The sequence below is a fragment of the Solea senegalensis genome, linkage group LG17, assembly GCF_019176455.1.
Source record: "Solea senegalensis isolate Sse05_10M linkage group LG17, IFAPA_SoseM_1, whole genome shotgun sequence".
NCBI classification, from domain to species: Eukaryota; Metazoa; Chordata; class Actinopteri; order Pleuronectiformes; family Soleidae; genus Solea; species Solea senegalensis.
Genome location: NC_058037.1, coordinates 12,687,490 through 12,701,456, shown reverse-complemented (window position 1 = coordinate 12,701,456; position 13,967 = coordinate 12,687,490). Strand labels below are relative to the sequence as shown.

General features: G+C 44.7%; 1 protein-coding gene across 1 annotated transcript; it reads left to right on the top strand.

Moving 5' to 3' along the window:
- On the top strand, positions 1-2,451 carry mrpl19 (mitochondrial ribosomal protein L19). Its single transcript, XM_044048950.1, has 6 exons — positions 1-112; positions 337-454; positions 549-667; positions 1,145-1,279; positions 1,563-1,744; positions 1,834-2,451. The coding sequence occupies exons 1-6, from the start codon at positions 4-6 to the stop codon at positions 2,053-2,055; spliced, it is 885 nt and encodes a 294-aa protein (XP_043904885.1). The 5' UTR covers positions 1-3; the 3' UTR covers positions 2,056-2,451.
- Positions 2,452-13,967: the final 11,516 nt, after the last annotated feature.

Sequence of the window (13,967 nt, the reverse complement as noted above, 5' to 3'; positions counted from 1 at the left end):
TATATGTTCCCATGTGACAACAGAAGGTCAGACATGGCTGCCTGCACCAGTAGGTTAGACAAATTTATACTTTCCATGAGGTTGTTACGGAACCAGCAGCTGCAAAATGAACGTAAGTAAAATGAAAAGGCACTCTTTCTCTCATTTATAAACGTTACAATTCACCGGCAGTTTGCGAATATGGCGTCAATGTACAGTTTATACTACACGAGCTAGGAAGCTAACAGCGTAACCCGTCCTTCTCTACACGTATTCGTGACCAAAACCAGTGTATCTGTGTCTGCTCTAACACATGTGAGTGATGTGCGTCTGAAAAATACATTTCTTGTTTTACAGGGTTTCTGTCCACGTCTGTGTGTCGTCCTGCTCCGGAGAACGACAGCGATCCTCCCAAATTCACGCCTCCACCCAAACCCGTCATCATAGATAAATCAAAAGCTATAATTTTGAGAAAGTATGGCGTACATTTATCAGAATCTCTAACAGTCAACATTTTAGGTTAAGTCAAGTTTTCAAACGTGTTGTCTCTTTTTTTGTGTCTCCGACAGGTTTCTGAGTCCGGAGTTCATCCCACCACGACAGAGAACAGACCCTTTCAAGTTTTACCTGGAGAGGAAAGACATGATCCTCAGAAGGAAAGTGCTCAAAATCCCGGAATTCTACGTAGGTAAGAAAATATACTCACTGTCCACTTTGTTAGGTACACAGGACACCACATAAGTTGGCAGGAGTGGCACCTGTTGTGGTCTTCTGCTGCTGTAGCCCATTTTGGGTTTGATGTGTTATCTGGCTTCTTCTTGATATCGACACTGCAGGCGATGCAGACCTGTTCATCCACCCTGTTATGAGTCAATGTACAGGCAAAGTAGTTATGGAGAAATTATTTTACAATCCTACATTGTGCCGCTTTGAAAGTATAAGGACTAGTAACATTAAAATGATTGGTCATAAAAGAAGATAAAGGGAGATACTTGACGTTAAGTTAAATAGGATATAATAGGTTTAAATTAATTAAATTCCCATTTAAAGTGGTTCAACTGGCAGCCTTGACAGGGCAAGGCCCTTGCCTAAAGTACACATAAGACTTTTACTAACGCTATATGCATAAAGATACTTAATATCATAATTTACGTTATTTTTCAAGGGAGTATCCTGGCGGTGAACATGGCCGATCCTAATGCCAGTGGAAAAACAAACCGTTTTGTCGGCATCTGTATCCAGAGGGGTGGAAAGGGGCTAGGAGCCACATTTATCCTGAGGAACGTCATCAATAATCAAGGTAAGGTTTGTTCAGTTGCTGTACTGTTTTTATCTATATAGTTGAGCAGATATTTTGTTGCATTTTTTTGTTATTAAGGTAACCCAACAAACAAATGTATTACAAATGTTAAAGTTACTTGGATATTGGTAAAAGTGGCATATAAATACAATTACTGCAATTGAAAAATAAGAATGTGAAAGTGTTTACCAAATCGTCTGAAGAAGAGGAAATGTTTGCACCGGCACTTTACCCATCCAGATGTTGTGTTTTTATGATGTATATCTATGTGTGTGTTGCCCAGGTGTGGAGATGTGCTATGAGCTGTATAGTCCTCTCATTCAAAGCGTTGAGGTGCTCAAGCTGGAAAAAAGGCTGGACGACAACCTAATGTATCTGAGAGATGCTATGCCAGAGTACAGCACTGTGGACCCGAATATGAAGCCTGAGACTTTTTCCACGAGTGGAGAGGTGCCTGTCAACAAGGTGAGACTGCTTCAAGAACAAATGTACATGAGATACAATGAAACTACGGCATGTTGAGCAGTGTTTCATCATCTCTGTCCATTTACCAGATTAAAGTAAGGATGCGCCCCAAGCCCTGGTTGAAACGCTGGGAACGGCCCAAGTTCAACATCCAGGGCATCCGCTTCGACCTGCGCCTGACCCCGCAGCAGATGGAGGGCGCCCAGAAGAGGGCAGAACCTTGGCGGGAGTACGACATGTTGAAGGAGTACGACACGTCCGTGCTGGAGGAGCAGATCTTCGGTGAGGTCCAGAGCGAGATGAGCAAATGAGGAAGAGGCTCCTTTTCAAAGTCAAGTTTCTTCGTAAGAATGGGAAAAGACTGTATCATGAGTTTCTCATGGATGTGGCAGACTGCTGGAAGTTTACTCACTTCAGAATCAGCCACACACACACGTGTATATAAGGAGGAGCCATCATGGGAACTAAGGCTGGACAAGTAATCACCAAATCATTGAAAGTGAAATATCCGAATTATACTAAAAAACAACATGATGATGACATAGTGCAGTGCTGCAGGAATTCAATGGTCCAAAACTCTTAAAATGAGGAAATGACAGTTAAGATGCATAAATGAACACTTTCATATGTGATGGGGGCATTGTTATGACAGCAGTTATTTAGCAGATATTAAGTGGTTTCATTAACAAAATAAATTTAAAAAATAACGGCGTGTTCTTGTGTTTCTTTTGACTGTAGTCTTTTTTTTGTCTGCTCTGTGTGTAGTCTTAACACTAGGTGGCGCCACTTGTCTACAAATGAGGCTTCCATCAGCAGTTGCATAACAGCCTCTCCTGTGTGTACACAGTATTTTGAGGGAAATTCCTGCCGTGGTGAATAATACATACAGCATTGTTTCAGCTGAGCAAATGATGAGGGGCCTGTTACCACAAACAGGTTGACGGCAGTTTACGGTTTAAAACTTAAATAAAGGTCAATCATCTGTACATGTGCCAGGTTAACAGGGCTTCTGGGTTTAAATTAATGAAGATTTTTTATTTTTTTTGTTAAATTAATCAGTAAATCGGCTTCTCTGGAACAGGCCCCAGTATCCTGCACTTTGAGGAAAGAAAAAAAAAAAAACGGGACCAAGGACACCCGGTAGTGTTTTGCTGTTGTGGATGGAAAATTGTGGTGTTGAGATGGTATGTTAGAGCGTCAGTTAGGTCATATAAAAACACTTGGATTCCTTATGTTGTGTCTGCGCTCCTCTGTGTGTGTGTGTGTGTGTGTGTGTGTATAAACACACAGAATGAGTCCCTGCACTCTAATTTCTCCATATTACAGGATGAGACGCAGAGAAAATGGCCTCTAATACAGGAGTAGCAGATGTTTACTGTGCTCATTATGGACCACACAGATTCCCTGAGTGAAGATAGGGGTGGAATAAAGAAAGTGATTATTCATGAAACATTTAAGGGAATGGAGTGGAAGAAAGCTTTTCATGTCGCGTTGCAGCAGTTCACAGCCTATTTGCTGGTGCTAATGGCTATTTAGTTATTTCTGGCCCAATTGTCCATACCTGTTGAAATCACTTGCCACCTTATTTACTCTCTGGTCAGTCAGACTTTGACCTGCAGCAAAGAAAACCACCGTCCATCTGCTTCTGTGTACAGTAAGACTGAGAGCTCGTCCCGTGCATTGTCATTACGCTTACCCACTGAACCAGCTGGTCCTTTCACCTTCTCATTTTTCAGTCTCAGTACTTCAGTTCGGGGCGGATTGATGTTCACATGTGGAGGCGACAACCAAAAATGTTTACCCTACGGCACGCCGTCGAATCCTCAGAAGCATTCCCTGCTTGGTGACGCCACTGCGCTGGTAAACCGGCTCCAAACCGCAAAAAGTTACTCACTTTGAGTCACTGCTTCATGGATACTTCCTGCCCCTCTCTCTCTCTCTCTCTATCTCTCTCGCTCTCTCCCTCTCTCTCTTGCTTTCTGTGTGTCAAGTACTTCACATTGTGATCTCTACTGTATGAGCCTCCCGTGCCCTTAGGTTGACTTCTCTGCACCTGGAGTGAAGTTAAAGCCTCCTGGCTGGGAAAGGAGATCAAACACCAGCTCCCTCTCCCTCTCTCAGACACACACACACACACACACACATCAACACACCTTCGAAAACTTGCAGACAGACTATCATATCAGCCCTGACAGACAGACACCTCAAATAGTGCCAACTGTAAATTGTCTGGGACAGCCTGTCTGCCAATCCTCGCGCGAAACCAGATACGCTCTGTTCCACGGTTGCCGTGGAATCAGGGTGGGGCATGCAGGTTCAACCCCCCCCCACCCCCACCCCCTCCATAACAACCAACTGTAAAGCATGGTGGGCCTTATGATAGCTACAGTGCAACAATACTATGAAGGTCAGTGCAGGAATGCAGGGAGGGACGCACTCTCCTCTCATCTGTCTTCTTCCCCTTCGCTGGTGCTCCCATGACCTTCATCTCTGTCTCTCTCTAAGAAGAGGGGAGCAGTCGCTTTGAAAAAGAGCCAGGTTGATGAATTGGAGAGGATGTGATACAGGATGAGCGGCAACTCCCACAGGTAGAGATTCTTTTTGGGTGGGGGGGGGTTAGCTCTTCCACTGGACCCACCAAACACAGAGTTGGTCTCTAATATCTCTGTCAAGGTGTGATTTCTTACTCTCCCGCCTTAAGGCCTGGGAAAATTCGTTTCACTCTCTCTGTCTCTGGCAAAGAGTTTGAAACGTCTGTGTCTGTGTGTGTGTGTGTGTGTGTGTATGACAAGTGCAACGGGATACTGGGCCACCCATAGGCCCCAGGTAAATTACACCCTGTCGCTGTGTGTGTGTGTGTGTGTGTGTGTACATGTGCACTCGTGTAAGTGAGTGCGCGCCACCCGGGGCCACCCGTAGTCCTAGGTAAATTACACACTTGAGTTTCACCATATGTTTCTGGTGAAACAACACGACCGTCTGCTCTTCTCCCAACTGTCCCATGGGCCCGACAGGGACTCCTGCTGCCATCACTCTCTCTTTGTTACACACTCGCACAGATGAACCTGACAGTGCGACAGCTGTTGGGAAACATTACATCGCGAGCAGCTGATGGCCCCGAAGTTGAGCAGCCACGGAACACAGTCATTTTAATAACGTGATCCTGTGTGGAGTGGATCTGGCAGCGCTGCCAGAGGGGTTCAAGGGTTCACTTCCACTGGAGGCCAAGCATCCGGACAATGTACAGATAAAAGTGTCCATTAAATTGTTAACAGTGCCATAAGTGAATTCCGGCTTGTACCAACTTAGCAGGGGCTACGCTGTCATTGCGTTTGACCTTTTAAAACTGTAGCGTGTCACCTTTGAAATACAAACAAATTCAAATCGTTGTCAAATGAGTTCACACTTAAGCCCGTCAGCTGCACACGAGTGTGTAGGCAACGGCAACACGGTGCTAGTAAAGCGAGACGGCTGCAAACAGGTATGACTGAAAACCACAAAGCAGTTTGGGAGTGAATTCTAATACTGAAGTAATAACATAAAGATTTCTTGCTCCACCCACCCCAGCACTGCCGGTGCACACACACAAACGCTCCCTCAGTCAGGTCTGATAGTATTGCTTGACAGAGCAGCTGGTCAACAACAAAACCCACCAAAAGAACAAGAGCTGGACAATAACATAGTGCTGATTTCAGTGTTTTCGGTTCATTTGTTGACGTCATTTCTTAAGCGGCGGCAGCAGAATGGACGAGGTGGACGACAGTCTGGTAAAGGACATGATTACTTATACAGTAAGGCCCAATAATAAGGCCCCAATGTGGGCCGGTTTTTAACAGCTTGGGCTTTGATAAATCACAGCCCCCTTTGTCATATGATCAGACCTGAGGGGAAAATAGTTCTCAAACCGTTTGTGTGAAGGTAATCCAGTCAACTGGCAGAACCTTAAAGAGATTATTTACATTTAAAATAAGGACAGCAAATAATTAGTTGAATGAATAAACCCCAGTTCGCATGAAAACGCCACAAACTAAAGTGCCAAAGACAAGCTTCCGCCTCATCCTCATAGTCCTGACCTGTGCAGACAACCTCTCTCTTTCTCTGTGAGAGTATGTGTGTTCTTGTATGGGTAACTTTTGTGAGGACTGAAAAAATTAGACGCCAGAGGACATTTTGACTGATCTCAGCCAATCACAGCTGACATAGGGCAAAAGGCGGGGTACACCCATCACATGGCCTATAGATAGCGACAAACAACCGTCTCACGCTCACACCTACGGTCAATACAGAGTGTCCAATTTGCCGTTTTTGGACCGCGGGAGGGAACCGGAGAACCCGGAGAAAACACACAGGGAGAACAATTTGCGCATAATGAAAAGCAAGAATGTGTTGTGACACTAAGTTATTTATATACTTGTTGACAACCCAACTTGACCAAAGTGCTGAACAAGCTTCAAATACAAAAGGCTCTGAGAGAAATGTCTACGGTCTGGACAGTGTCCCACAGACACGAGGCTGCCACTGCCACTGCAAACTCCTCGTCACCTGTCATTCCAGGACGTGCGGAGACAACGGGTCCACCTCGGCGCTACGGAGTGGAGCGTGCAGGTGTAAATATAGTGGGGTCAGCTCCCAAAACTTAAAGTGCACATCCTGCCACAGCTGTTGAAGGCTCTCTTCAATCATATTTGGAGTAGTTTCTTTTATCAGGATGTCCCTGTGCTCATGCTGCTCCTAGATAAGAGCACCCAAGGCTGTTTGATGCATTCTTCACATTTCCTTGGTATCACCACTTGTTTGTGCCACAGCCAGTCAGTGTGTGTGTGTGTGTGTGTGTGTGTGTGATCTGGCTCAGGACCTGCGAGCCAGGTCACAACACAGCACATTATTCGTTATGATGGGTTGTTATTCCTGTTAGGACACGGTGACCCCGTCTAGCGGCTGCAAAAAAACTCTCCTGCTTTGAAGTGAGAAAGAAATACCGGTGGGGTGACATGAGAGCAGTTGCACTCCCTCGCCTCTGAGGGGCGCCCATCTTCTTTGCCTCCCTCCCTGATGTGCAAGCCTCCCAGTTTCCCCCCTCTGCACAGCTGGTCTTCTTCTCTCTTGAGCTGTAATTGCAGCTCTGTCCTGGGAAATAGAGGGAGGAAATCCCAGAGCTTTCGCCCCGCAACAATGACAATAAAAAAAAAAAAGAGGTGAAGAAAAGAGTAAGAAAGCATTGCAGCTTAGATGAAAGAGGGAGGGAGGCTTTAGGAGGAGATGGGGTGGAGAGGTGGAGGAGCGCCGGAGAGGTGGAGGTACAGACAGGGAAGGGAGAGCTGGAGGAGAAAGCTGGAGGAGGAGGAGGAGGAGGTGATGTGTTGGTGATGGTAGTAAACGCTTGAGTTTATTAACCTCATTTAGTCGAGAGGCTGCGAGTGAGAGGAGGGGGAGGAGGAGCGGCGTGTTCATACTGTGAACGCTGGGCTGGGGTTTACTAATGAGGGTTGCACACACACACACACACACATATAGCTTATTCCCTCAGTCATACCAGAGTCACCTTGATCTGAAGCCAAGCTCAGAGAACACACATTCACTGGATTCTCAGGCGCTGCAAGCTTCGTCTCACCACGTCCTTTCATTTGCTTTTTCCATATCAAACAGCAGCTGATTTGGCAATTAGACCCACATTCTTTTCATTTGCTTGACTTTTTTCTTTTCTTTTTTTTTTACACAATTCCCGGCCAAATGGCTCGACTTTAAAGGTACAGTGTGTAAAAAAATGAGCCTTCAATTTGCAGCCAAAACTCGAAAGATGTTTATTTTGTCCATTGTGGGCTACTGTAAAAAACATGCAGATCCAAAATTGCGGCCTGCGTAGAGCTGACCCAGCTCCTGATTTATATATAAAAGAAAAATTGCCTTTCGACTGTGGGGAACAAGCTTGGTCGGAAGAAACCCAGGCCAGACTCGAGGCCACAAGGCATAGGGTCGTAAAGGTCAACAAACAGAGTGAATCGCACACTGTCTTGTGAGATGACACGGCTAAATCTGTTTGAGGTCGACTTAAAGCTCCTGAGCGGAAATGGTTTGAAGACTTGTTTTGTCATGAATAATCATTTTAAAGTTCAGCTAGCGTGAAAACAAACTCCTCTTCCGTGACACAGTTCCCTGAAAGGAACCCGGCGATTTGACTCATCGTCTTGTTGTCTCCATCTCCTCCTTTGACTGGACCTGCATTTAATGACTTAAACTTAAGTGCTTAAGTGTGTTACGAGAAAATAAGAAAGCGATGATTTCATTTATTACATAGAGTACAAATTGCATTAGTCGAAACAATGCAGTGGTTTTCATGCAGGGTGCTTATTATAACACAGCACAGGCGTCCACTGTTACTGCTGTGTCTTTACGGCAGGACAAAACAGGAACTGCATGTGGCATAGGAGTTTGCTGGTTTTCCTCATGAAAGAAAAACCACATCTTTATGTATCATTCACAGGCTTAAAAACAAAAGACGCCTTGTTTCGAACAATCTTGCTTGTACCTGTAGTACTTTCAATTTAGAAAGTGGTGCAAGATTCACATATTTAAGTTTTACTCGTTTACATCTTGTGAGCCGAGGATTTAGTGTCTTTTTATACTTTTAACGGGAGTCGTTTGTGTTTTACTGTCTTTTATGGACTTTAATGTTACTGTACAGCACCTTGGCCCATGGTTTTGTTTGTAAAAAGACTGGATTAGATTAGACAATATTGCATTGTAGGAGCCAATATTGAGTTAATTTAGTTTAGATTTAGTTTAACTGATGAATGATGGACTACAGTTAAAGGTGACAAATAAATTTAAGATCATTATGATGCCGCTGTGTTTGTTTAATTCGACCAAAATCAACTTGACAGAAACAAAATCAAGAGCAGAGGCAGGGCTTTTATTTTCTTTAAAGGAAGTGACTTCCTCTGTGGTGGTGGGAACGAGACACGTATCTCAGATCCACTGTCTGATGATGATGAAATAACACATTTATCTCTTAGGAAATTAGCAACAAAACGTCTTATTTTGGGTGAATGGGCCCTTTAACCGCTGGCCTTAAGCACGCCTAAGTAGTTACTCTTAAGGGGAAAGGAATGCGCTATCGTGGACCTTTGATGTTATCAGATAAAGGTCAGAGTGGACAATAGATAGCTATGATAGATAGATAGATGGAGAGTTAGATATATTCTAGAAAGTATGGATGTAGTTGCTGCCTCGCATCGTGTGTTAGGTTTGGTGTGAAAAGGTGTTTTTTTGGACCGTTATATAACTGATAAAGTCATAAAACGCCATCTACGACTTGCGCTGTTGATCTGGGAGAAACTCGGATGGAAATAAAAGCTGGATAAATAAATGTGCATTAAAAAAACCTAATGACTTTAAGTGGCGTTGGGATGAAGTTAAGTTTTACATTAGCCACTACACTGCACTGTTGTGTTTTCATTGTCTGCCTGTGTTGTCACCGTGCTCCTGCGACCAGCGACAAAGGGGCGATGCGACACACAACTGCGCGAGGTCTTATCTGTTTAAGACGAGATGAGAGAAGCCCTTCACATTTTCCTGATAGCCACCCACCCCATTCATCCATTATACACACACTGGCCACTAATGACCTCAAATGGACACGAAGAATGCACACTCAAGACACTCGCCGAAGACGAATGAGTGAAGATGCACTCTGAACTATTGACAAATGGCACGGAACGCACACACACACACACACTGCGTGGAGACACACGGTGAAGATGGATGACGCGGTGAAGATGATCCCCGCGCTGAACTGTAGGTGACAAATGACCAGACAGCCCCAGTGGGCACTCTGACCCCCTGCCGTGGCTGACCACGGCTGGGTTATTCTGTGATTCCACAAAGGTTAAGTGACCATTTCTTCACATTTGACTCCCGTGGATTGGTCGCACCCACACCATGAATATTTATTATGCCTGTTTATTTTCTTTGAGTGAATGTTGACTCACATTAAATGAGGTAAAACGATTTACCGAAATCTAAAAAATAATCTACTAAATTAAGTAGATTACTTTTTAATTTACTACTAAATTAAAAAGTAGAAAAAGTACTACTCTTCTTTGCCCTTCATATGCCAAATCACACTATTATTAGATTGTATTTGCCGGTTATTTTGTTGAATGAAACTATTGTGGAGAACCAGATGAGTCGGCAGCTCTGTGACGTGACAGCTTTCCAAACATGATTTGAACCATTCTGCTGCTACCATGCACATTAACTCCGGCAGACTCCATGTGGGCCTGCTCAAGACTCTTTGAAACCAGGTCTCGACGGATGATTCCGAACCTAATCTGACCCATTAGTCCAGCACTCTCGGGCTGATTGCAAAGAGCTGTGACCGGCCTTTGGAGGCAGCTTGTAGTCGTTTGTCTCCATCCCAATACACTGGCCATTGGCCTTGTTTCACACACACACACACTCTGTCATTAAACTTTTGACCCCGCCGTGTCTGTCGGACGTTGACAAACCTCTGCTCTTTGAGCTCCGTGCCTACCGTTGGGTGCAGCGGCCGGCTCTGTGGCGGACAGGTTTACTTGTCTTGTCTTCATTGTTTGGGCGTCTCTATCACTCTCCACAACACACACCCGGTGATCCGAGTCGGCTGTTGGTCGCCGCGGGGAGCGCGCGATAAATCCTCCGGGGGACGTTCGGAGCCCTCGGAAGTAGACTCAAATAGATCTACAAGGTTCTGTGGTTTATTTCTACACATGTCAGTGTTTTTCCTCCCTTTGTTACAAGGGGAGAAACTATAGTTGATATAAATAAACTTGTCACATGATGTCATCTTCATTTTATGGGTCAACTTGATTTTTTGCGGCTCCATCTTTCTTTTTCTTTAAATACATTTTTTCAATTTGTGAAAAACACCCGAATGATAACACAGACAACGTCTCAGTGAATGGACGAGGGCGTGCAGAAGTCACATGACTGGAATGTCCCTTTTCAATTCCACGTTTCGCTGTGCAGGGAAAATAGCGGAAACGACAGGCGAGAGGAGGAATTTGTCCACTGATGAGGAAACACTGATGAACATGACTTCATTATAATACCATCAACCTTGTTTTTTCTCTCTCCCCTAGTTTGTGTCTTTCCTTCCTGTCCCCTCTCTTTCTCTCTCTGTGTCCTCATCTTGCAGGCCGCCGGATCCAGATCCAGTTGTTAGGCTATTATTATTATTATTAGCCATGGTATTATTGTCATTATTATTATACTATAATTAAAGGAGATGATAACGGTATCATTTTTCTTTCATCAACAATCTCTGCCTTATCTAAACTTATAACTTGATACAACTGCTGTATTTCTGCTCCTGGTCTCATTGTTTGCTCATTGTGTGAATTGGTTTTTCTGCTCCCTGCCTTACTTTACTAAGATTCTGCCTTACTTTACTAAGATTCTGCCTTACTTTACTAAGATTCTGCCTTACTTTACTAAGATTTAGCCTTACTTTATTAAGATTCTGCCTTACTTTATTAAGATTCTGCCTTACTTTACTAAGATTCTGCCTTACTTTACTAAGATTCTGCCTACTTTACTAAGATTCTGCCTTACTTTACTAAGATTTAGCCTTACTTTACTAAGATTCTGCCTTACTTTACTAAGATTCTGCCTTACTTTACTAAGGTTCCTGCCTTACTTTACTAAGGTTCCTGCCTTACTTTATAAAGATTCTGCCTTACTTTATTAAGATTCTGCCTTACTTTATTAAGATTCTGCCTTACTTTACAAAGATACTACCTTACTAGTGCCTTGAGATAATGTTTTTGGGATTTGGCGCAATACAAACACAATTGAAGTGATTTGAATCTTTCATATTGTGCATATTTCTAGCAGCAATGAAACATCACCATATATCAGCAGCTACTGGCACTCCGTGTTATCCTCCAGCGGTGATGCCAACTTTAGCGCCACCTACTGATTATATTGGTGAACTAACACCCAATCACCAAGTTGAAGGCAACACAAACTGTTTAAAAAGTTGGTTAGCTATTGTTTGACCTTCAATGAAGAGTTAATAAATGTGCATACTGAAATATCATACACACTGAGAGAATCTCAGTTGATGGGTCAATACCACATGTTGTAATAGCATGTGGGTGTGGAGTGGCATGGTCTCTGTGGTTTTACTACAGCTTAGCCAGCTGATAGCCCTGATAACAGTGCAGTATCCATTACTCGATGCTCTGTCCAGCCACCATTATGAATTACGTGAAGGTCACAACCTCGGAGCCATTCAGCTTCCTCGCAGCTCTCCCCAGCCAACTGCTGGCCAGTACCACTCAATACCCCAGGTCCAATTTCTCCACTGGTATCAACCCCCCTACTCTCGTGTTCCACTCCACAGTCCCCATAGTAGTGTCTGGATTGGGGGGGGTGTTGGCGCCTAACCAGCTGCAGATGTGGCTCCGCAGAGAACACCGGCCCTCATTAACTTCAATGGATTTCCTAATGCGACAGCTACCATATTTCATTTACCGCGCACCCAGACCCCAGTGGACCTGACGGGGGCAAACTGATACTTCCCACTCTCTTACGGTTGCACAGGGTGACAGTGGAGGAGGGACTCGGTTGAGGGGTGCACTAAGAGCGAGGGGTGAGGAGATGTGGTGGAGTGAGGTGAGAGAGATGAGGCGGGGAGTATAGGGCACGTCGGAAACCAGAGCAGAAGACGTGACCCCTCTTACTGAGAGGAAATCAATGAATTCAGGCTTTTTATGGCGATGAGACGCCGCAGCCAAGTCAGCAACCTGAGGCAGTATGACTGCATTATGTCAAAAACCGAGAACGGGGAGGGGAAGGGAGAAAGCGGCTTGTTTGGGTGTGGACGACAGACATACAGGGAAGCATTGAAGGAAAGAGATAAAATAAAAAAAAACACAGGAGAGAAACATGGACACTAAGGGAGATGGATGCAAAGGGAGAGAGGGAGTGAGAGAATTTACGGTCTTGGGTCTCATTGTTCCTGTACACGTGAAAGTGCACAGCTGGGGAAAGAGAGGGAAATGGGGTACAGATGTACTGTATCAAACACAGAGGCCTGCACTTCAATAGATACATTACGATGAGCTCCCCTGCTGTACTCCCTCTGCAAACATCAAAACCTCCCTCTACCTTTCTCACCCTTCCAGCTACTGCACCTCTGCCCCACCCCCCCCCACAACACACACACACACACACACACACACACACACACACATATTTATCCTTTATCCGCTGCCTGTGTTTTTTCATGCTCATTCGTTTTACTTTACTCACTTTATTCTGCGATCTTTACAGGCACAGCGGGTGTCAGACTTTGCCAGCAAGCTGTGGCCTCCTTTGAACTGTGACTTAGCTTGTTTTAAAACCTACCTGAACACACACACACATACAAAGACACATGTTAGCAATGTCCAGCCCTAATGACATGGGTATATTATCATGCCCGGGCTGACAATACATCACAGCCGTTCACACTTGCCCCCAGCTCTCCTTCCATATATCCCCCCCCTTTAACGCACACACACACACATGCACACAAATCATTACGAGAGGATGTATGGAAAAAGGAGGGGAAGCACTAGAGGTTTGTGCCCCCTGGATCTATAGGATTTGCCCCACTGCAGAACTGTGAGGGTGGGGGGTATACGTGGAGACACTGGAAGTGGACCTGGCCGTGACCCTCTCCTCCTCCTCCTCCTCCTCTTCCCTGCTAACTAGAGAAAGAGGGTGAGAGAGAGAGGTTCCCTAAGGAGTAGAGAGCTGAGACGCTGGATAATTCCCGGTGCTTTCCCGGTGCCTATAGAGAAAGGGGCCTCTCTGGATTTGTCAGTTGTGGCTGCAGCTGTCTGCGGGCAAAATGGACCACAGTGGACTTGACACTTGATCTCTCTTCTCTTTCTCGGCCTCTCTTTCTTGTCCTTTTTATCTCTTTCTCTCTCTCCCTCTCCCTCCCTCTCTGTGCACTATGTATGTCTGACTTGTGCCGTCATTCCTTTCATTGTCTCACACGTTTTTTTTCTGCCCACTCCCCTCCTAGAGTATGTCTTTTTTTTGTCTTTTACCCAAAAAAGAGAGATTTATATATTAAAAAGCCAGCTTTGTATTTTGGTTAAATAAATACAAATAAATAATAATAATAACTAGGACTGCTTGTGGTACTCGCAGTCATGACCCCACGTCGAGGGGTGCAGCAGCTCTATGA